Raw genomic sequence first — 23,610 nt, forward strand, 5'->3', positions numbered from 1 at the left:
CATGAATGGGGAAAAACACGTGTGAAATTGACTCATCAGAAAGATTCTAGAAAAACAATTAGCCAAAATAATTTGCAGCACACCTTTTTTTTCTCATTTTGCCTCTGGCGATTGGCATAATCAAAAGACAGAAAAACACACGTGCCCCTAATTTTTATCTAATAATATTCTCCGGATGTACATTTACGTTATGGCATTTTTAAAAACATTCAAGCACTACCTGTGGATCTTAGTATACTTATACTTCCTTCTACTCAGCTTCAGTTGAATTGTTAAATATTCTGTGTACTTCACTTGTTGTTAAACCGCCGAACGGTTCGTAGAGCGCCGGACTGTCGTGCGGGAGGTCTCGGGTTCGACTCCCAGACCGGACCAACATTTAGGGTCTTAAAATAACTGAGGAGAATGTGCTGCCTTTGTAATTACATCTGCAAATGGTTAGACATTTTAGTCTTCTCGGATAAACCGTAGGCCCCGTCTCCTGCATCTTCAGTGTTATAATCAGCAGGGGACGTTAAAGAACCCACACACTCATCGCAAAGAGTAGGGCATGAAGTTCCCGGTGTGGTCTCAGTGGCTATTTCTATGGGTTGGGTGGTGGGGTGAGATCATACACATGGACGGATAGCGGCTGCCATAGGCGCCTTATATGCTGATGTCCGATCTCATCCCATAATTCTAATTGTGAAGCGCATTGAGCTTTGTAAATGCGCTATATAAGCACCTATATCACCTATATCATTCATTCCTGCATTCCATTCATTCATTAATAAGACAAAAGCTTCAGCAAGTATTTTGCTTTCATACAATCTGACATGTTTGCCGAGTTTTACATGTTAGCACAGAAAGCGTTTAGAAAATAATGATTGTAAAAATGATTTAATTTGTTTGGTACCCCTTTGAATTTCAAAATTGTTGTTTTATTTTTTGGTTAAAAATTTCTCAAACCAGTTCGATGTTTTAAAATTTCCCTTTGTGTCAGATATGATAATATCAAACTGGTTTGAAAAATGTTGAAATACTTACTCGATTTAATAATTGTATTTCAATATTTACCACAAGGAATAAAAGCCTTTAGATTTAAGTTTCATACCGTGTGGTGGGTAGAACTGAAAAATTGCTGTATGTAAATTATTCTAGACGCTAAAAAGGACAGGGCAGCCGAAACAAGACCTTCTATTTTAATTACCAATCAAGGTATCCAATCATTTTAGGAATTAAAAACAAGTTACTTTTGGTCGGAAACCGGCGTTTTGCTAGACATTTTCACATTGAAACAAATTACAGATCTTCAGCTAAATTGTAGTCCGCCTTAAATGGCTGCGTTTTGGCGAAAAACACTGTGAAATTGAGTCATCAAATAGATTCTAGAAATAGCAGCTAGCCAAAATAATCTTTTAGCATAATTTGTTTTCATTTTACCCTGGGCAGGCGGCATAATCAAAAGTCAGAAAAATACAGGTACCGCTACTTTTCTCGCACAAAATTTTCGGATATTAATTTACAATATGGCATCTGTTAGAAAAACTCAAGCACTGCTAGTATTGATCTTGGTATACTTCTATTGGTTCCGAAGAAGTAACGTTAATCTTATGGTTACCGCTATAATACTTTCCCGCGTAGGAGCCTCCAAGGAAACCATCGGCTGCTTCGGAAAAATTGGCCCACGCGAATATCGGACCAATGAGGCTCTGCCAGCGTAAATTTCGACAAGCGACACGGCGCAAAAACTAGTGACAGCACATAAAGTAATTGCGACAAACAACAACCCTTATGGAAAAACTGAAATTCCGACAAGGACAAGTAATTTTCCTTCAATGCAACAACCGACAGCGACGGGAAGTGCGATGAAACAGCAACACGGGACATGTTTAAATTTAGACAAGCGACACGGGATCCCCCCTGGCGGGACCTCACCAATCATTGCACGGCACGAATTCAATGCCATGCAGTGAAAAGACGCGCTGTTATAGCCAAGCTTGGTATTTGTTCGAGAGGTGCTGAACGAGGTGGCTGCACTGAACTTAACGTTGTCTTTTCTTACGCTCATACTTCTCAAATTGATATTGTTTCTGTTTTACTTTATTTCAGAACTACAGTTTGTTCTTTTCGTTAAGTTAAATTGAAGCCACAAAGGTAAGGATTTTATCATTTTTTTATCTTTAACCTAAACACACAATGTTAACACTTTGCTGACCTTAAAATCGGTGGATGGTTGTCAAGGTTTTACATGGGTTTACTGTTTGGTAACTTGTATGCTTTTGTGGTTTTGGACTGTGCCACTCATGCTTAAATCAGTTGCCTTCTCATTGAGGCAAAGGCTTTTACAGGTTTGATTGTGATGTTTTCAGAAAGAAATTAGCTAGAGCGACTATCGGAGAGTCTCATACGAAACATACCTTGAACTTCCAATCTTTCGAACCCTCGATTTTTCGACCGCCCGATAACTCGAACGAAAGGTCGTTTTCCTTGGATTCATAGATTTTTTAAAAATATAACTGCGGTCGGATAGTGAGTTACTTGTGTACGAAATGCAAAAAAAGTTAGGATCTTCGACTTTGTTTCAAAGATAAAGCGTATGGAAAACTACCCTGATTTTGAAAAAAAGGGCGTACGTGATTTAGCATGAATTAGAGGGGTTGTAGTTAAAAGTATCAAAGATGAGTAAACGAGGCAAACGACCTTAGTCATATTTTGCAGAAGTGCGTCTGTTGCGTAAATAATTCTTAGTGTTGCCATCCTTTTTGTAAGACCTAAACCCAAAATAGGCACATGAAACCGTCGCACGGCAAAACAAAAAGCTCAAAAAGGAATATTCAAACGTTCGTGGGACAAAAAAATCAAAATTTTAATTCATAGATTTGTTTCACTTATAGCATAACTTAGATAATCGTTAACAAAAGTGACCTGCTAAGAAAAAGGTAGGGCTCACCTACCATTTAAGAGACAAACTGCAAGCGAAGTTACCGTAACGGCTACCCACCCTATATGTGTTTAGGAAGTTTCCTCAGCGCGCGCGCTCGATGCATGACGTGGCGTGATGTTGCGATATGAAATACGTGCGCAGTAATAAGGATGAGCATTAACAATTAGCCCGAACGTTTAGCCTTCTCCCGCTCTAGTCGAGTGCTGCATTTTCCCCTGCGATTTCTTGAACCAATTTTGTTTAATATGGGATGTTTTTTTATTGGTAGTGTCTAGCTTGCTTTTTGGTCACTTTTGGAACGTTAGTTCTCTTGTCGCAAAAAACCCATAAAATAAATCCCTGTTCATGGTTTCTTTGGGTTCGAAGTTTTGTGGGATGGTAAAACATTCAGTTTCCGCTTAATTAATAAAAAGATAATTAAGCTTGTTTCTATTTGAGGCGGCGGATAGTTTTGGAACGTGTGGTTGTGTTGTTCGAAACTGAAGGAAAAGCAAAGTCTTTTATTGCAAAATGACGATTGAAAGATGTACTGTCGTAGAAGGGCCCTTGGAAGTCAAGCTTTTTTCAAATTCGAAAACGTAAACGATTAGAAAAAGTCGAGCGAGTTGTTCGCAAGGAATAAACCACATTGCACTGTTTAGCTTCTGTTTGCGCCTTTGCATTTCATTCACCGTCATTTGAACGAAAAGCCGGATTTTCATTGTAAAATGACAATTAAAAGATATACTCACTTACAAAGGCCCTTTGGAAGTAATGTAGGAAATGTAAACGATTAGAAATTGATGAAAAGTTGAACGAGTCGCCCGGCCTCAACCTTGAATTCGCTTTCAATTTTGTTGCTTTATTTACTGATCATGATGCAAAAAAAAACTTGCAGGCTGAATCGATTTTATAGCTCTTCTTTTACTGTTCCTCGATGAGACGATGAAACTGTGTCGCTTTGCAAACCATTGTAAACTTTATTTCCACAAAATGGCTCGGTGAAACGCATCTCTGAATAATATAAAATTATAAATTCACCCGCTTTTAAAAGCGCGTAAATGAATATTAAATGCTTTTACTACCGTATAAACTCTTCATTACATTTTGCGTTACAGTCTCTATCTTCTCCAACATCACTTTGAATACTAAATAATCGAAGTCCCTCTTTACGGACAATAAATTAAAGCGAAAAAGCGGCGACCTTTCTGTTGACAACAGCGCACTGTTTCGCTACTCACCTTCTACAACAGAATAGATAGTGAGTAGGGTAGCCAATCAGAAAACAACATTCGTGATAGAACGCTAGTAGATTTATACTAATTATAGATAGAGGGTGATTAATTGCTGATAGAGAGTTAATTAAATTTGTTTTTGGTCCGCCTTTATCGATTGACTGCTCCGAAATATTTGCATCGAGAACAGCACGAATAATAAACCTTAATCATAGCTTTGTTCGGTATGACTTGCGAAGCATGACTTCAAAGTAACTTAATTAATTATTGTGTTGCGATTTTGTAAAACATCGTATTTATGTCAACAAAATTTAATAGAATTTAACAGTGCTTCCAATTCAATTGATGGCCAGAAAATTTATAATACAAAGGCTACGTCCAGCGTTTGAATGTGAAAACAGACGTAGAAGTTGCTAGAGTATAGCCTCCTTTACAAATATTATGTTGGCTTGATACCAAAAGAACAAATGCGGCAAAGTACCCAGAGACCACAGAGTACAGTGAAGTGTAAAATCTGTTGTATATATAAATAGATAGGAACGACATGTTAAGATAACTTGACTTCCTATTGATCGGAGGGTGATTAATTGCTGATAGAGAGAAAATTAAATTTGTTTTTGATCAGCAGTGGTGTAGGCCAGCAGAATTAGCCGAATATTGGAGCAGCCATCCACTCAAAGTGAGCAGCTAGAATAAATTAGTTTTGGATAATGACTAAAAAGCGCGGGAATCTTTAATGAGGTGGAATAAATTAAAATAAAATGCGCGCGGGGATTTATACAACATAATTTATGCCTTGATCGCGAATAACTATTCGATCTATTTGAGCTTTAAAGACCTCTAGTAAGCTCAAGGAAATAGATCTTAAGTAATTTAAAAACGGAGCTTCTTATAAAATTTTCTCGCTTCGATCCGCAGTAGAACAAGTGCTCATTCTGTCAATCAAGTAGACTATGTACCGGGGGGGGGGGGGGCACTTCCTATAAATGGGCTAATGGGGATGTGCCGCTGGATGGGGTCGCATTTTCACGACTGGACTGACTATAATGGGGTCGCCATTTCAAGCATTCTTTATAGGGTGACTAGAATGGGGTCACACTTTTCCGGGATTTTGAGAGTACGAAAATCTGGCAAGTTGTGATTTATGAACGGAAATATTCGCTGAAAAAAATGTTACCGTATTTATTGCTGTTGTTTAATATTTGACAAACGGCTCCCAGAAAGTGACTAAGTTGGGGTCGTAAAAATTAAATTTACCCAAAAGTGACTAAGATGGGGTCTATAATTGGCCATAGAATATGACTATAATGGGGTAGGGGTTCTGAGAGGCCAGCGGCACATACCCAACAAATATTTACCCAAGTACCCCCCCCCCCCCCCGGGCTATGTACCCTGCTCTGTCAATTTGTCAATCAAGTAGGCTTATCGTGTCGTGACGTCAAGGCATAAATTATGCTGCATAAATTCCCGCGCGCATTTTATTTTAATTTATTCCACTTCATCAAAGATTCCCGCGCATTTTAGTCATCATCCAAAACTAATTTATTCTAGCTGCTCACTTTTAGTGGATGACTTGCGAAGCATGACTTCAAAACAACTTAATTATTGTGTTGCGTTTTTTTTGCGGAAAGGAACTGATACTAAAACATCGTACTTATGTCAACAAAATTTAATAGAATTTAACAGTGCTTCCAATTCAATTGATGGCCATAAAAATTTATAATACAAAGGCTACGTCCAGCGTTTGAATGTCAAAACAGACGCAGAAATTGCGAGAGTATAGCCTCCTTTACAAATATCATCTTGGCTTGATACCAAAAGAACAAATGCGGTAAAGTACCCAGAGTACAGTGAAGTGTAAAATCTATTGTACACGAGGTATTATTTATAGATAGAGGGTGATTAATTGCTGATAAAGAGTTAATTAAATTTGTTTTTGGTCCGCCTTTTCGATTGACTGCTCCAATCTCTTTGCATGGAGAACAGCACGAATAATCTGAAAGTTTAATCATAGCTTTGTTCGGTATGACTTGCGAAGCATGACTTCAAAACAACTTAATTATTGTGTTGGGTTTTGTGGAAAGGAACGGATACTAAAACATCGTATTTATGTCAACAAAATTTAATAGAATTTAACCGTGCTTCCAATTCAATTGATGGCCAGAAAATTTGTGAAAAAATGGCTACGTCCAGCGTTTGAATGTGAAGACAGACGTAGATGTTTCGAGAGTATAGCCTCCTACACAAATGTCATCTTGGCTTGATACCAAAAGAACAAATGCGGCAAAGTACACAGAGTATAGTGAAGTGTAAAATCTATTTTATATATAAATAGATAGGAACGACATGTTAAGATAACTTGACTTCCTATTGGTTAAACTTGCCCCACAATGGGTGGGATAAACCATGTGGAAAATGTTTTGATAAGGCAACATTGAATAAGCACTCTATCATTCTTGCCTCGTGATACCTGGAGAGTGAACAACCGTTTCAACTTTTAGACAACTCGACTGGAAAACTTAGGTAAGGGAACTTTCTTAAAAGTTATTCTAAAACGTGACTAGTGGCCTTTGCTTGCGTATATCGGCAACGTTAGGAGCATTACGAACTCGGAAACTGTATTCTCAAAAGATAATTTGTAAATTCCTGTTGATTGCTGGCTGCGAAGGCGTAGAGGCTGGAGTTTATCAACATATTACGCCAATTCAGTACGTGTACAAAAAGTCGCCACTAACTGCTTTGTATTACTGGAATTGCTACAGGTCAAAGTGATAAAAAGAAAATTGATTTTTTAAACTCTATATACACTACAGAAGAATACGATGCTTTCTCATTCCTCTCATTCTGTTTAAAAATATTAGAAAATATTTTGCAATTAAAATTATTTTGACTAGCCGTTAATATAACACCAAACTTTAGCACCCAGTTTGGTTTGCTATCGCTTTGATCAGTGGATCGAAGAACTTCCAGGCGATTGGTCTAAAACGATTGACTGGCGCATAAGAAGGAATGTAAATTGTCATAACTTGAAGATAAGTTAATTATAGTGCATTCTGTGGACCTGCGCAAACCACATGTATGACACGATTTGTGTGTACACGAGGTATTATTTATAGATCGGAGGGTGATTAATTGCTGATAGAGAGAAAATTAAATTTGTTTTTGATCAGCAGTGGTGTAGGCCAGCAGAATTAGCCGAATATTGGAGCAGCCATCCACTCAAAGTGAGCAGCTAGAATAAATTAGTTTTGGATAATGACTAAAAAGCGCGGGAATCTTTAATGAGGTGGAATAAATTAAAATAAAATGCGCGCGGGGATTTATACAACATAATTTATGCCTTGATCGCGAATAACTATTCGATCTATTTGAGCTTTAAAGACCTCTAGTAAGCTCAAGGAAATAGATCTTAAGTAATTTAAAAACGGAGCTTCTTATAAAATTTTCTCGCTTCGATCCGCAGTAGAACAAGTGCTCATTCTGTCAATCAAGTAGACTATGTACCGGGGGGGGGGGGGGCACTTCCTATAAATGGGCTAATGGGGATGTGCCGCTGGATGGGGTCGCATTTTCACGACTGGACTGACTATAATGGGGTCGCCATTTCAAGCATTCTTTATAGGGTGACTAGAATGGGGTCACACTTTTCCGGGATTTTGAGAGTACGAAAATCTGGCAAGTTGTGATTTATGAACGGAAATATTCGCTGAAAAAAATGTTACCGTATTTATTGCTGTTGTTTAATATTTGACAAACGGCTCCCAGAAAGTGACTAAGTTGGGGTCGTAAAAATTAAATTTACCCAAAAGTGACTAAGATGGGGTCTATAATTGGCCATAGAATATGACTATAATGGGGTAGGGGTTCTGAGAGGCCAGCGGCACATACCCAACAAATATTTACCCAAGTACCCCCCCCCCCCCCGGGCTATGTACCCTGCTCTGTCAATTTGTCAATCAAGTAGGCTTATCGTGTCGTGACGTCAAGGCATAAATTATGCTGCATAAATTCCCGCGCGCATTTTATTTTAATTTATTCCACTTCATCAAAGATTCCCGCGCATTTTAGTCATCATCCAAAACTAATTTATTCTAGCTGCTCACTTTTAGTGGATGACTTGCGAAGCATGACTTCAAAACAACTTAATTATTGTGTTGCGTTTTTTTTGCGGAAAGGAACTGATACTAAAACATCGTACTTATGTCAACAAAATTTAATAGAATTTAACAGTGCTTCCAATTCAATTGATGGCCATAAAAATTTATAATACAAAGGCTACGTCCAGCGTTTGAATGTCAAAACAGACGCAGAAATTGCGAGAGTATAGCCTCCTTTACAAATATCATCTTGGCTTGATACCAAAAGAACAAATGCGGTAAAGTACCCAGAGTACAGTGAAGTGTAAAATCTATTGTACACGAGGTATTATTTATAGATAGAGGGTGATTAATTGCTGATAAAGAGTTAATTAAATTTGTTTTTGGTCCGCCTTTTCGATTGACTGCTCCAATCTCTTTGCATGGAGAACAGCACGAATAATCTGAAAGTTTAATCATAGCTTTGTTCGGTATGACTTGCGAAGCATGACTTCAAAACAACTTAATTATTGTGTTGGGTTTTGTGGAAAGGAACGGATACTAAAACATCGTATTTATGTCAACAAAATTTAATAGAATTTAACCGTGCTTCCAATTCAATTGATGGCCAGAAAATTTGTGAAAAAATGGCTACGTCCAGCGTTTGAATGTGAAGACAGACGTAGATGTTTCGAGAGTATAGCCTCCTACACAAATGTCATCTTGGCTTGATACCAAAAGAACAAATGCGGCAAAGTACACAGAGTATAGTGAAGTGTAAAATCTATTTTATATATAAATAGATAGGAACGACATGTTAAGATAACTTGACTTCCTATTGGTTAAACTTGCCCCACAATGGGTGGGATAAACCATGTGGAAAATGTTTTGATAAGGCAACATTGAATAAGCACTCTATCATTCTTGCCTCGTGATACCTGGAGAGTGAACAACCGTTTCAACTTTTAGACAACTCGACTGGAAAACTTAGGTAAGGGAACTTTCTTAAAAGTTATTCTAAAACGTGACTAGTGGCCTTTGCTTGCGTATATCGGCAACGTTAGGAGCATTACGAACTCGGAAACTGTATTCTCAAAAGATAATTTGTAAATTCCTGTTGATTGCTGGCTGCGAAGGCGTAGAGGCTGGAGTTTATCAACATATTACGCCAATTCAGTACGTGTACAAAAAGTCGCCACTAACTGCTTTGTATTACTGGAATTGCTACAGGTCAAAGTGATAAAAAGAAAATTGATTTTTAAACTCTATATACACTACAGAAGAATACGATGCTTTCTCATTCCTCTCATTCTGTTTAAAAATATTAGAAAATATTTTGCAATTAAAATTATTTTGACTAGCCGTTAATATAACACCAAACTTTAGCACCCAGTTTGGTTTGCTATCGCTTTGATCAGTGGATCGAAGAACTTCCAGGCGATTGGTCTAAAACGATTGACTGGCGCATAAGAAGGAATGTAAATTGTCATAACTTGAAGATAAGTTAATTATAGTGCATTCTGTGGACCTGCGCAAACCACATGTATGACACGATTTGTGTGTACACGAGGTATTATTTATAGATCGGAGGGTGATTAATTGCTGATAGAGAGAAAATTAAATTTGTTTTTGATCAGCAGCAGTGTAAGCCAACAGAATTAGCCGAATATTTGAGCAGCCATTCACTAAAAGTGAGCAGCTAGAATAAATTAGTTTTGGATAATGACTAAAATGCGCGGAAATCTTTGATGAGGTGGAATAAGTTAAAATAAGATGTGCGCGGGAATTTATGCAACATAATTTATGCCTTGATCGCAAATAACTATTCGATCTATTTGAGCTTTAAAAACCTCTAGTAAGCTAAAGGAAATAGATCTTAAGTAGTTTAAAAACGGAGCTTCTTATAAAATTTTCTCGCTTCGATCCGCAGTAGAACAAGTGCTCATTCTGTCAATCAAGTAGACTATGTACCCTGCTCTGTCAATTTGTCAATCAAGTAGGCTTATCGTGTCGTGACGTCAAGGCATAAATTATGCTGCATAAATTCCCGCGCGCATTTTATTTAATTTATTCCACTTCATCAAAGATTCCCGCGTATTTTAGTCATCATCCAAAACTAATTTATTCTAGCTGCTCACTTTTAGTGGATGACTTGCGAAGCATGACTTCAAACCAACTTAATTATTGTGTTGCATTTTGGCGGAAAGGAACGGATACTAAAACATCGTATTTATGTCACCAAACTTTAGTATAATTTAACAGTGCTTCTAATTCAATTGATGGCCAGAAAATTTATAATACAAAGGCTACGTCCAGCGTTTGAATGTGAAAACAGGCGTAGAAGTTGCTAGAGTATAGCCTCCTTTACAAATATCATCTTGGCTTAATACCAAAAGAACAAATGCGGTAAAGTACCCAGAGTACAGTGAAGTGTAAAATCTATTGTACACGAGGTATTATTTATAGATAGAGGGTGATTAATTGCTGATAGAGAGTTAATTAAATTTGTTTTTGGTCCACCTTTTCGATTGACTGCTCCAATCTCTTTGCATAGAGAACAGCACGAATAATAAAGTTTAATCATAGCTTTGTTCGGTATGACTTGCGAAGCATGACTTCAAAACAACTTAATTATTGTGTTGGGTTTTGTAGAAAGGAACGAATACTAAAACATCGTATTTATGTCAACAAAATTTAATAGAATTTAACCGTGCTTCCAATTCAATTGATGACCAGAAAATTTGTGAAAAAATGGCTACGTCCAGCGTTTGAATGTGAAGACAGACGTAGATGTTTCGAGAGTATAGCCTCCTTTACAAATATCATCTTGGCTTGATACCAAAAGAACAAATGCGGCAAAGTACACAGAGTACAGTGAAGTGTAAAATCTATTTTATATATAAATAGATAGGAACGACAAGTTAAGATAACTTGACTTCCTATTGGTTAAACTTGCCCCCACAATGGGTGGGATAAACCATGTGGAAAATGTTTTGATAAGGCAACATTGAATAAGCACTCTATCATTCTTGCCTCGTGATACCTGGAGAGTGAACAACCCTTTCAACTTTTGAACAACTCGCCTGGGAAACTTAGGTAAGGGAACTTTCTTGAAAGTTATTCTAAAACGTGTCTAGTGGCCTTTGCTTGCGTATATCGGCAACGTTAGGAGCATTACGAACTCTGAAACTGTATTCTCAAAAGATAATTCGTAAATTCCTGTTGATTGCTGGCTGCGAAGGCGTAGAGGCTGGAGTTTATCAACATATTGCGCCAATTCAGTACGTGTACAAAAAGTCGCCACTTACTGCTTTGTGTTACTGGAATTACTACAGGTCAAAATGATAAAAAGAAAATCGATTTTTTTTTAATTCTATATACACTACAGAGGAATACGATGCGTTCTCATTCCTCCCATTCTGTTTAAAAATACTTGAAAATATTTAGCAATTAAAATTATTTTAACTAGCCGTTGATATAACATCAAACCATGGCACCCAGTTTGGCTTGCTATCGGTTTGATCAGTGGATCGAAGAACTTCCAGGCGATTGGTCTAAAACGATCGACTAGCGCTTTTGAAGGAATGTGAAGTGTCATAACTTGAAGATAAGTTATTTATGGTGCATTCTGTGGACCTGCGCAAACCATGAGACCCTATGCAAATATGGCGGCTGTTAAAGTGTATATGACATGAAAAATATTTTCTACTAATTTGAAAGGCCTTTTGAAATACAGAAGAATGGCGTTTTTCTTTTCGAAATATCTTTTTTCGTTTCAGAGATATTGACGTTTTTGTATTATGCAAATTAGATCAGTGATGACGTCACAAGATTTGACTCTAAAAATGGTAAAATACTGAATAAACAATATCTCTAAAACTATTGAAGCAGTGTTCTTGGAACTTGGCACCACAAATGTGCATCACAAAAGAAACAAAATGTTACTCTTAGGGCTGTTGCCATGACAACAGTTTTGCCGCTGGTGCTGTCTCAATAAAAACTGAAATTCCAAGTTTTGTCTTAAACCAAGAACCATCTAGCGCAGCCAAACCAATGGTGGGAATTAAGGCAATATGGGAACTATGTCTGTTCTAAGCAGCACCCTTTGTCTCACTTTAGAGGTCAGATATGGGGATATTTGTCTTTTTGACAGAGAGAGACTGGAGCTGAAAGAGTTGCTATGGCAACAATACTAAGGGTGTCATTTTGTTCCTTTTGTGATGCACATTTGTGGTGCCAAGTTTCAAGAACACTGCTTCAATAGTTTTAGAGATATTGTTTATTCAGTATTTTACCATTTTTATAGTCAAATCTTGTGACGTCATCACTGATCTAATTTGCATAATACAAAAACGTCAATATCTCTGAAACGAAAAAAGATATTTCAAAAAGAAAAACGTCATTCTTTTGTATTTCGAAAGGCCTTTCAAATAAGCAGAAAATATTTTTCATGTCATATACACTTTAATTTTCGGCTCCCAGAAGAATCATTTGTCAACAAAATTAAATTACTCTAACTTAAAGATAAAGTCAAAGTAAATCAGTGTATGAAGTTTAAAGGCTATAGCTTTATCTAATGGGAAGTTACAGGGACATTTATATTGCTAAAAACATGAAAACGAGGCTAGACAGGCCAGGGTGAATTTTTCCATACAAACCTCTTACATTTGAATGAGTCATAACTTTCCAGCCATTTAACCCAAAACACTGAAACTTCTCAGAATAGCATAATATTTCATATATATTTAAGTGCCGCCATCAGCGTTTTAAGAAACTCGACCAAACAACAGAAATGAATGACAACCATTTTTGCATAGGGTATGTGTACACGAGGTGTTATTTATAGATCGGAGGGTGATTAATTGCTGATAAAGAGTTAATTAAATTTGTTTTTGGTCCGCCTTTATCGATTGACTGCTCCGATCCCTTTGCATGGAGAACAGCATGAATAATAAAGCTTAATCATAGCTTTGTTCGGTATGACTTGCGAAGCATGACTTCAAAACAACTTAATTATTGTGTTGCGTTTTTGTGGAAAGGAACGGATACTAAAACATCGTATTTATGTCAACAAAATTTAATAGAATTTAACAGTGCTTCCAATTTAATTGATGGCCAGAAAATTTATAATACAAAGGCTACGTCCAGCGTTTGAATGTAAAAACAGACTCAGAAGTTGCGAGAGTATAGCCTCCTACACAAATGTCATCTTGGCTTGATACCAAAAGAACAAATGCGGCAAAGTACACAGAGTACAGTGAAGTGTAAAATCTATTGTATATATAAATAGATAGGAACGACATGTTAAGATAACTTGACTTCTTATTGGTTAAACTAGCCCTATAATGGGTGGGATGATCCAGGTGGAAAATGTTTTGATAAGGCAACATTGAAAAAGCACTCTATCATTCTAGCCCCTTGATACCTGGAGAGTGAACAACCCTTTCAACTTTTGAACAACTCGCCTGGAAAACTTAGGTAAGGGAACTTTCTTGAAAGTTATTCTAAAACGTGTCTAGTTGCCTTTGCTTGCGTATATCGGCAACGTTAGTAGCATTAAGAACTCGGAAACTGTATTCTCAAAAGATAATTCGTAAATTCCTGTTGATTGCTGGCTGCGAAGGTGTAGAGGTTGGAGTTTATCAACATATTGCGCCAATTCAGTACGTGTACAAAAAGTCGCCACTCACTGGTTTGTGTTACTGGAATTGCTACAGGTCAAAATGATAAAAAGAAAATCGATTTTTTTTTTAACTCTATATACACTACAGAAGAATACGATGCGTTCTCATTCCTCCCATTCTGTTTAAAAATACTTGAAAATATTTAGCAATTAAAATTATTTTAACTAGCCGTTGATATAACACCAAACTTTAGCACCCAGTTTGGCTTGCTATCGGTTTGATCAGTGGATCGAAGAACTTCCAGGCGAAAGGTCTTAAACGATTGACTAGCGCCTTTGAAGGAATGTAAAGTATCATAACTTGAAGATAAGCTATTAATGGTGCATGCTGTGGACCTGCGCAAACCATGAGACCCTATGCAAATATGGCGGCTGTTAATTTTCGGCTCCCAGAAGAATCATTTGTCAACAAAATTAAATTACTCTAACTTAAAGATAAAGTCAAAGTAAATCAGTGTATGAAGTTTAAAGGCTATAGCTTTATCTAATGGGAAGTTACAGGGACATTTATATTGCTAAAAACATGAAAACGAGGCTAGGCAGGCCAGGGTGAATTTTTCCATACAAACCTCTTACATTTGAATGAGTCATAACTTTCCAGCCATTTAACCCAAAACACTGAAACTTCTCAGAATAGCATAATATTTCATATATATTTAAGTGCCGCCATCAGCGTTTTAAGAAACTCGACCAAACAACAGAAATGAATGACAACCATTTTTGCATAGGGTGTGTGTGTACACGAGGTGTTATTTATAGATCGGAGGGTGATTAATTGCTGATAAAGAGTTAATTAAATTTTTTTTGGTCCGCCTTTATCGATTGACTGCTCCGATCCCTTTGCATGGAGAACAGCATGAATAATAAAGCTTAATCATAGCTTTGTTCGGTATGACTTGCGAAGCATGACTTCAAAACAACTTAATTATTGTGTTGCGTTTTTGTGGAAAGGAACGGATACTAAAACATCGTATTTATGTCAACAAAATTTAATAGAATTTAACAGTGCTTCCAATTCAATTGATGGCCAGAAAATATATAATACAAAGGCTACGTCCAGCGTTTGAATGTGAAAACAGACGTAGAAGTTGCGAGAGTATAGCCTCCTATACAAATATCATCTTGGCTTGATACCAAAAGAACAAATCCGGCAAAGTACCCAGAGTACAGAGAAGTGTAAAATCTATTGTATATATAAATAGACAAGATCGACATGTTAAGATAACTTCACTTCTTATTGGTTAAACTTGCCCTAGAATGGGTGGGATAAACCAGGTGGAAAATGTTTTGATAAGGCAACAGTGAATAAGCACTCGATCATTCTGCCTCGTGATACCTGGAGAGTGAACAACCCTTTCAACTTTTGAACAACTCGCCTGGAAATCTTAGGTAAGAGAACTTTCTTGAAAGTTATTCTAAAACATGTCTAGTTGCCTTTGCTTGCGTATATGGGCAAAGTTAGGAGCATTACGAACTCGGAAACTGTATTCTCAAAAGATAATTGGTAAATTCCTGTTGATTGCTGGCTGTGAAGGTGTAGAGGCTGGAGTTTATCAACATATTGCGCCAATTCAGTTTTTGTACAAAAAGTCGCCACTTACTGGTTTGTGTTACTGAAATTGCTACAGATCAAAATAATAAAAAGAAAATTGATTTTTTTTAACGCTATATACACAACAGAAGAATACGATGCGTTCTCATTCCTCCCATTCTGTTTAAAAATACTTGGAAAGTATTTAGCAATTAAAATTATTTTGACTAGCCGTTGATATAACATCAAACCATGGCACCCAGTTTGGCTTGCTATCGCTTTGATCAGTGGATCGAAGCCCTTCCAGGCGATTCCTCTTAAACGATTGACTGCCGCCTTTGAAGGAATGCAAAATGTCATAACTTGAAGATAAGTTATTTATGGTGCATTCTGTGGACCTGCGCAACCCACATTAATGACACGATTTGTGTGTACACGAGGTATTATTCATAGATAGAGAGTGATTAATTGCTGATAGAGAGTTAATTAAATTTGTTTCTGATCCGCCTTTATCGATTGACTGCTCCGATCCCTTTGCATGGAGAACAGCACGAATAATAAAGCTTCATCATAGCTTTGTTCGGTATGACTTGCGAAGCATGACTTCAAAACAACTTAATTATTGTGTTGCGTTTTTGTGGAAAGGAACGAATACTAAAACATTGTATTTATGTCACCAAAATGTAATAGAATTTAACAGTGCAGTTCCAATTAAATTGATGGCCAGAAAATTAATAATACAAAGGCTACGTCCGGCGTTTGAATGTGAAAACGGATGTTGAAGTTGCGAGAGTATAGCCTCCTATACAAATATCATCTTGGCTTGATACCAAAAGAACAAATGCAGCAAAGTACACAGAGTACAGTGAAGTGTAAAATCTATTGTATATATAAATAGACAAGATCGACATGTTAAGATAACTTGACTTCCTATTGGTTAAACTTGCCCTAGAATGGGTGGGATAAACCAGGTGGAAAATGTTTTGATAAGGCAACAGTGAATAAGCACTCGATCATTCTGCCTCGTGATACCTGGAGAGTGAACAACCCTTTCAACTTTTGAACAACTCGCCTGGAAATCTTAGGTAAGAGAACTTTCTTGAAAGTTATTCTAAAACATGTCTAGTTGCCTTTGCTTGCGTATATGGGCAAAGTTAGGAGCATTACAAACTCTGAAACTGTCTTCTCAAAAGATAATTCGTAAATTCCTGCTGATTGCTGGCTGCGAAGGTGTAGAGGCTGGAGTTTATCAACATATTGCACCAATTCAGTACAGGTCAAAATAATAAAAAGAAAATCGATTTTTTTTAACTCTATATGCACTACAGAAGAATACGATGCGTTCTCATACCTCCCATTCTGTTTAAAAATACTTGAAAATATTTAGCAATTAAAATTATTTTAACTAGCCGTTGATATAACACCAAACTTTAGCACCCAGTTTGGCTTGCTATCGGTTTGATCAGTGGATTGAAGAACTTCCAGGCGATTGGTCTTAAACGATTGACTAGCGCCTTTGAAGGAATGTCAAGTGTCAACTTGAAGATAAGCTATTTATGGTGCATGCTGTGGACCTGCGCAAACCATGAGACCCTATGCAAATATGGCGGCTGTTAATTTTCGGCTCCCAGAAGAATCATTTGTCAACAAAATTAAATTACTCTAACTTAAAGATAAAGTCAATGTAAATCAGTGTATGAAGTTTAAAGGCTATAGCTTTATCTAATGGGAAGTTACAGGGACATTTATATTGCTAAAAACATGAAAACGAGGCTAGGCAGGCCAGGGTGAATTTTTCCATACAAACCTCTTACATTTAAATGAGTCATAACTTTCCAGCCATTTAACCCAAAACACTGAAACTTCTCAGAATAGCATAATATTTCATATATATTTAAGTGCCGCCATCAGCGTTTTAAGAAACTCGACCAAACAACAGAAATGAATGACAACCATTTTTGCATAGGGTGTGTGTGTACACGAGGTGTTATTTGTAGATCGGAGGGTGATTAATTGCTGATAAAGAGTTAATTAAATTTGTTTTTGGTCCGCCTTTATCGATTGACTGCTCCGATCCCTTTGCATGGAGAACAGCATGAATAATAAAGCTTAATCATAGCTTTGTTCGGTATGACTTGCGAAGCATGACTTCAAAACAACTTAATTATTGTGTTGCGTTTTTGTGGAAAGGAACGGATACTAAAACATCGTATTTATGTCAACAAAATTTAATAGAATTTAACAGTGCTTCCAATTTAATTGATGGCCAGAAAATTTATAATACAAAGGCTACGTCCAGCGTTTGAATGTAAAAACAGACTCAGAAGTTGCGAGAGTATAGCCTCCTACACAAATGTCATCTTGGCTTGATACCAAAAGAACAAATGCGGCAAAGTACACAGAGTACAGTGAAGTGTAAAATCTATTGTATATATAAATAGATAGGAACGACATGTTAAGATAACTTCACTTCTTATTGGTTAAACTAGCCCTATAATGGGTGGGATGATCCAGGTGGAAAATGTTTTGATAAGGCAACATTGAATAAGCACTCTATCATTCTAGCCCCTTGATACCTGGAGAGTGAACAACCCTTTCAACTTTTGAACAACTCGCCTGGAAATCTTAGGTAAGGGAACTTTCTTGAAAGTTATTCTAAAACGTGTCTAGTTGCCTTTGCTTGCGTATATCGGCAACGTTAGTAGCATTAAGAACTCGGAAACTGTATTCTCAAAAGATAATTCGTAAATTCCTGTTGATTGCTGGCTGCGAAGGTGTAGAGGCTGGAGTTTATCAACATATTGCGCCAATTCAGTACGTGTACAAAAAGTCGCCACTAACTGCTTTGTGTTACTGGAATTACTACAGGTCAAAAATGATAAAACGAAAATCGATTTTTTTTTTTAATTCTATATATACTACAGAAGAATACGATGCGTTCTCATTCCTCCCATTCTGTTTAAAAATACTTGGAAAATATTTAGCAATTAAAATTATTTTGACTAGCCGTTGATATAACACCAGACCATGGCACCCAGTTTGGCTTGCTATCGGTTTGATCAGTGGATCGAAGAACTTCCAGGCGATTGGTCTCTTAAACGATTGACTGGCGCCTTTGAAGGAATGTGAATATCATAACTTGAAGATATGTTATTTATAGTGCATTCTGTGGACCTGCGCAAACCACATGTATGACATGATTTCTGTGTCCTGACGAGGTATTATTTAACAATTCGCTCTCGATTTCTATGTGTGATAGTTGATGAGGGCGAAGTATAAATCTACTTCCGCTCTAGCAACTTTTTGTTTTCTGAGCAGTTTCTAAACCGAAGATATCCGAATATTCTCCGATTGTTGTTCGAAGGACATACGATCGATTCAGAACATTTTTCGAACTTTCCGAAGAGGAAAAAAGGTTCCCGAAGACTTACAAGGAAGTGTCGAAGATGTTTGAACTCACTCACGAGACGGAATATCTTGACAAACCAATTTTACGCTGCGCTCGGCACCAAAACCCCCCTCCCCTCAACAAATTTTCGTTTTTTTTTTTTTTTTTTTTTTGGGGGGGGGGGGGGGGGGGGCTGTACTAGCCTGAATTTCAGACATCTCTCTGTGGCGACCACAGAGGGATGTCTGAAATTCAGGCTAGGGCTGTACCCCTACCCCCTCCCTGCTGCGCCGCCTGTGTATTTCTTCAAACAGTTCATTTTAATACTTTCTGATGTTTTCTTTTTTTCTGTCCACTTTACAACAGTGCTTAACAGAAAGGACATCGACCATGAAGGTTATTTGCTTCTTTCTCCTGTTAACCGCGTTGATGCTGGATGCAGCTCCAGGACGGGAATACCAAAGAGGTTTTTGATTCACTTTTGATAAATTCTCGCTTACTTGTTTAAAATAATATGAAGACTTGTGTGGACGCTTTAGTTCCCAAGTAAGAAGAGCAGATTTCAATTGAGTGTAGTAAAACCAAAGACAAAGTAATATTACTTTTGCCAATCACAAAGGAAACAGACATCCAGTAAACCAATCAAAACTCGAAGCAAATACACGTAGCTGGCACGAAACGCGGGTAAACGTGTGCAAGCGAGTCACGATTGGTTTTGGTTTTACTTATGATTGGCTAAGAAAGTGGCGCGAGAATTTTAAACCAATCACTAAGCGTAGAAAAGCAAAACCAATGCAAACGTGAATAACTTTCGACACTCACGTGAAAACCGCTCTAAAATTAATCAGCATAGCAGTTATATCGATACACTTTCAAGCAATCAAGTGAAGAGAATAACGCTGAATAATCAATTAGGAAACATTTTATGTAAACCATTGTGTTCTTGGGAAAACTTGAAAATGACAATATCATTTTGTATGTCTGTTCTTTTTGACGAGATTTGAATGATTTGACACTAAAATAAAGTTGTTTTTTTTTTTGATATTCTTCGGTTATCCTTACGAGTTTTTTTTTGGGGGGTACTATCTCGTTAATCAACATTCTCCGTCATATCTTTTTGTATACCAGTGTTGTTGTTAACTTCTAAACCGACAATTCTGTTTGTTTAAATTCATGTGAATTTCGTCTAAATAAAATCAAATTAGTTCTTCAACGAAGTTCTGGAACGAGTTTCGTTCCGGAATGAAAATCACTCCGGAATCATGTAAACAGGCCCTTAGAAGTACAGCGGTTATGTTACTCAGTAATAAGTTGTCAAAAGTACAGTTTTAATACTATGATTATCTGTTTGTTGGATAGGGGAACCATGTCCACCTGAAACGGAGACAGATGATCCTCAAGGCCGTTGTTGTGTTTTTCCATTTGTGTATGAGGGCGAGTCTTACGATTCCTGCATCGGTAATAATCATAATATGCCGTGGTGTTCGCTTGATGCCGTCTACGATGGAAATTGGGCTAACTGCGGTAAGCTCTTGTCTATATTTAATACCATAAGGTTACTAATGTTAGCGGCTACTAATTTTAGCGATTTTAGCGAGTTGGGCAAAAAGCGCTAAATTTAGTGCTCGCTAAAATTTGTGTCAGTCTAATTTAATACTCGTTAAATTTAAGTACCCCCCTCCCACCCCAAGAAACAAAATTAAATATAGACGCCATCAGCGTATTAGTTTGTGATTTAATATAAGGTTAAGCATGACGTTTAAGGAAAACGGCAAAAATTTGCCGTCTCTATTCAGTTGTGTGTAGAGTAGAGTGAAATTATTTGTATTTGCAATGAATAGTAGGAGAGGTTATTCCATTTTTGTGTGCTTTATTTACGGATTAGAAGAAAAGAACTCAGCCAAAATGGAAATTTACTAGCATTATTTATCCAAGCCTACGTGTTTCACAGTAGCGGTATGCGATATTGAGCAGTGGATCGTGATTTGTCTTTGTTTTGCAGTTGTAGTTGTATAACAGTTCATTTAGGTTAAACGTTTGCTTGGCTTGCGAGATTCCGAAACACAAATCGTAAAAACCAAGATTCCGAGATCAGATTTACCTTTTGAGAGCTCGGTTCGTAGAAACTAGTTTATTTGCGAAGATTTTGAGACTCGCCTAAAATTTGCGACATTTACTGTATTTTAAGGGCTATTCTATACTCCTGCATGTGTTTTTCCGTCGGGAAAATAGATCGAAAGCGCAAGATAAAAATTATCACGAGTCGCGAATAAAATGATTATTCAAAATCGCGTATATGCAAGTCAACTAAGGCCGGTTTACTCAGTACAATGTACGATTTTTCAGCTCGATTTGACCCAGATTTTATAAGAAAATAAGCCCAACTTTTCAAAAATCTGTTGCAGTGCCACCGATTTTAGAAATCAGTCCGATTTTCAATCTTCCTTCGAACGGACGAATCGCAGCGGTAAATTTGCTGAAGCAAATCAGCCCGCAAATCGTAGCATGTAAACCGGTCTTAATGAAATCAGAGATGAATCTAATTAGGTTTAAATAGGATATTTTCTTGAGGTTGAAAGAAAAGTCATCAAAACTTATAGCGTTGACGGCTACAAGACATGTTTCCAGCTCTTTTGGTGAAGATATCGTCTTCGCTCGAAACAATAGATTCACACCAAGCGCGTTGCTAATCCCCCACAAATATTTCTGGCGTTCAACGGCGCCTTTTGCACTAAGAGCAACCTCTGGCTTGTTGTCTGTATATAGAACATAACTATTTACACACGGCTTGTAACTTTGACATCGGAGAATACGTTTCCGGACTGTACTGTGGTAATTACCTCGTCCCCAGGGTCTTCTCCGTTTTCAAAATGGCGGCTGGTCTTGACGAGCCGCCATTTTGGAAAGGCGTCGCCGAGAAGACCCTGGGGACGAATTTGTTGTGGAAAGACGACTTTATTTGTAAATGATTTGTCTTTTTTTAAAGTCGAAATTCAGTTATCCTATAGCTCATGTTTTACCCATACCAAAACTTTCAACAGGTGACTTTAAAAAGAAGCCGTGCGAAGATGATTATGGCGGGTATTGTAGTCCTCCGGACGAGCCTTGCATGTTTATTGGATATCAAGATTTACCGGATTGTCCAGCCGGTTATAGTTGTTGTGGTTTCTAATAGGTAATGTGTAAATGATTTATATATTCTGTTTCCTGCTAACTTTTATCGTATTGTTTTGTTCATATAAAAAAAGAACTTTAGCAGCGAGGGCCGGCCGGGTGGGGTTGTGTTTGGCGGGTGAGAAACGACAGAGCTTATTTCAACAGCTGCAACAGGGAAGGTTTTCAAGAAGGCTCCGATAGAAAAAAAGATACCGTAAAATTCCGGTTATAAGCCCCCCCCCCCCCCCCCCCGTTTATAGGCCATCTACCTGGAAACAACAAAAATATATATACATATACATATATATATACATATGTCCCTCTGGATATAAGCCCCACCCCCCCCCCCCCCTATGCCGGTTGACAGTACCGAACAGGGCTAAATGTTGATCACATAATAAAGTTAGAGTTTCGTTTATGCGCTAATTTTTGTAAATAAATCCAGACGTTTCGGGACTTCATCAGTGGAAAATAGCCGTCGGCTAAATGTTGTTTTTTTATGCGTTTTTAACTTAAAAACGATCAACACTCCCGTGGCTCGTTTTTTTTATACCGCTTATAAGCCCTCCCGGATATAAGCCCCTCCGTTTATAAGCCCACCCAAAACCCCTTACGAAGTTGTATAAGCCCAGGGCTTATAACCGGAATTTCTTACGGTATTTAGCTTGGATTCCGGATTCAAAATCTTCAGACACACGACCAAACTGGGTCGTTTTTGTTTCGGATTCACTTGCCTGTGAGTAAACGCCACAACGAATCCGGTACTAAAACATCTTGGATTCTTCACGAATCCGGTAAAATTCCACCTAGCGTAAACGCAGTCTCAATCTTTCATTTTTGTTCTTTGGGGTTTAACCCTATTCAGACCGGGGGGGGGGGGGGGCTTTTGAGGCCCGCGCTGACTTTAAACTTTTATAACTTTTTTAAGATTTAACTAAACGCTGCCAAACGTTCTGAGTTTTCCTAAAATTTATCTGGCAACAAATTGGTAGGCTTGGATGATGTGTCAGGAACTTGACATCACCATGGCAACGGCATTTTGACAGGCATGTTTTTCCAAATTTGTAATTTTTCGTGTTTCTGTTAATAAAAATCAACTTAAATGGCATTATTTTTACATTTTTACGGGTTTAAAGCACAATTTTAATCATTTTGAGTACTTTGCAATGATTTTGGGTGGTTTTCTGGCATTTTGGAAAAGTTTTGAAATCCAAGATGGCGGATCCAAGATGGCGGCTGTTTTGACATCACGATGTAATTGTCACGTGATGTGACGTCACCATCCCACGTGACGTATACTAAAAGAAAGAGTTTCAGACGTACAATACATCCTATACGTTTCATGGTGATTGCTTAAATATTCTGGAAGTTACATAGGGGGGGGGCTTCCGGAGCCCCCCCCCCGGTCTGAGAAGGTCCAAAAAAGCCCGGTCTGAATAGGGTTAACACTCTTTTTCTTTTTACAGGGCCAACACAAAGTTTCCCACGATACTTTAGAAAGTAGAATGATTGGAAAGATGTTCCGGGGACAAGAACTCTCTCATTAGTTAGGATTAGCCCAAAGTGTGAAGAAGCAATTTATCGTTTAAAAACATGTAGCTATGTAGCCATGAAAATAAATCGTTGGGAAACTACA

The 23,610-nt window shown here is 37.6% G+C and overlaps 2 protein-coding genes across 10 annotated transcripts in view; one reads left to right on the forward strand and one right to left on the reverse strand.

Annotated features, from left to right (window-relative positions):
- LOC144632078 (adenylate kinase 8-like) overlaps positions 1-23,610 on the reverse strand; it is a 79,396-nt gene that overhangs the window by 20,303 nt on the left and 35,483 nt on the right. The gene's annotated exons all lie outside the window — the stretch shown is intronic.
- LOC144632648 (seminal plasma protein pB1-like) lies at positions 1,756-23,610 on the forward strand. Of its 9 annotated transcripts, XM_078491395.1 has the most exons (6): positions 1,756-2,009; positions 2,092-2,136; positions 19,195-19,284; positions 20,178-20,342; positions 21,860-21,993; positions 23,441-23,610. In XM_078491395.1, exons 3-5 carry the CDS (start codon positions 19,209-19,211, stop codon positions 21,988-21,990), a joined length of 372 nt encoding a protein of 123 aa, XP_078347521.1. In that variant the 5' UTR covers positions 1,756-2,009; positions 2,092-2,136; positions 19,195-19,208; the 3' UTR covers positions 21,991-21,993; positions 23,441-23,610. The 9 variants fall into 9 exon arrangements, with proteins under 9 accessions (XP_078347521.1, XP_078347472.1, XP_078347503.1 ...); XM_078491346.1 differs by lacking the exons at positions 1,756-2,009; positions 2,092-2,136 and adding an exon at positions 9,139-9,207 and having other exon boundaries at positions 19,185-19,284; XM_078491377.1 differs by lacking the exons at positions 1,756-2,009; positions 2,092-2,136 and adding an exon at positions 9,141-9,207.

The sequence above is a fragment of the Oculina patagonica genome, chromosome 1 (genome assembly GCF_052425735.1).
Source record: "Oculina patagonica isolate OP01 chromosome 1, crgOcupat, whole genome shotgun sequence".
NCBI classification, from domain to species: Eukaryota; Metazoa; Cnidaria; class Anthozoa; order Scleractinia; family Oculinidae; genus Oculina; species Oculina patagonica.

Coding starts and splice junctions, on each gene's coding strand:
- LOC144632648 (XM_078491395.1), top strand. CDS start 19,209: ATGAAGGTTATTTGCTTCTTTCTCCTGTTAACCGCGTTGATGCTGGAT. Junction 19,285..20,177: donor AGGACGGGAATACCAAAGAG/GTTTTTGATTCA, acceptor TTTGTTGGATAG/GGGAACCATGTCCACCTGAA. Junction 20,343..21,859: donor TGGAAATTGGGCTAACTGCG/GTAAGCTCTTGT, acceptor AACTTTCAACAG/GTGACTTTAAAAAGAAGCCG.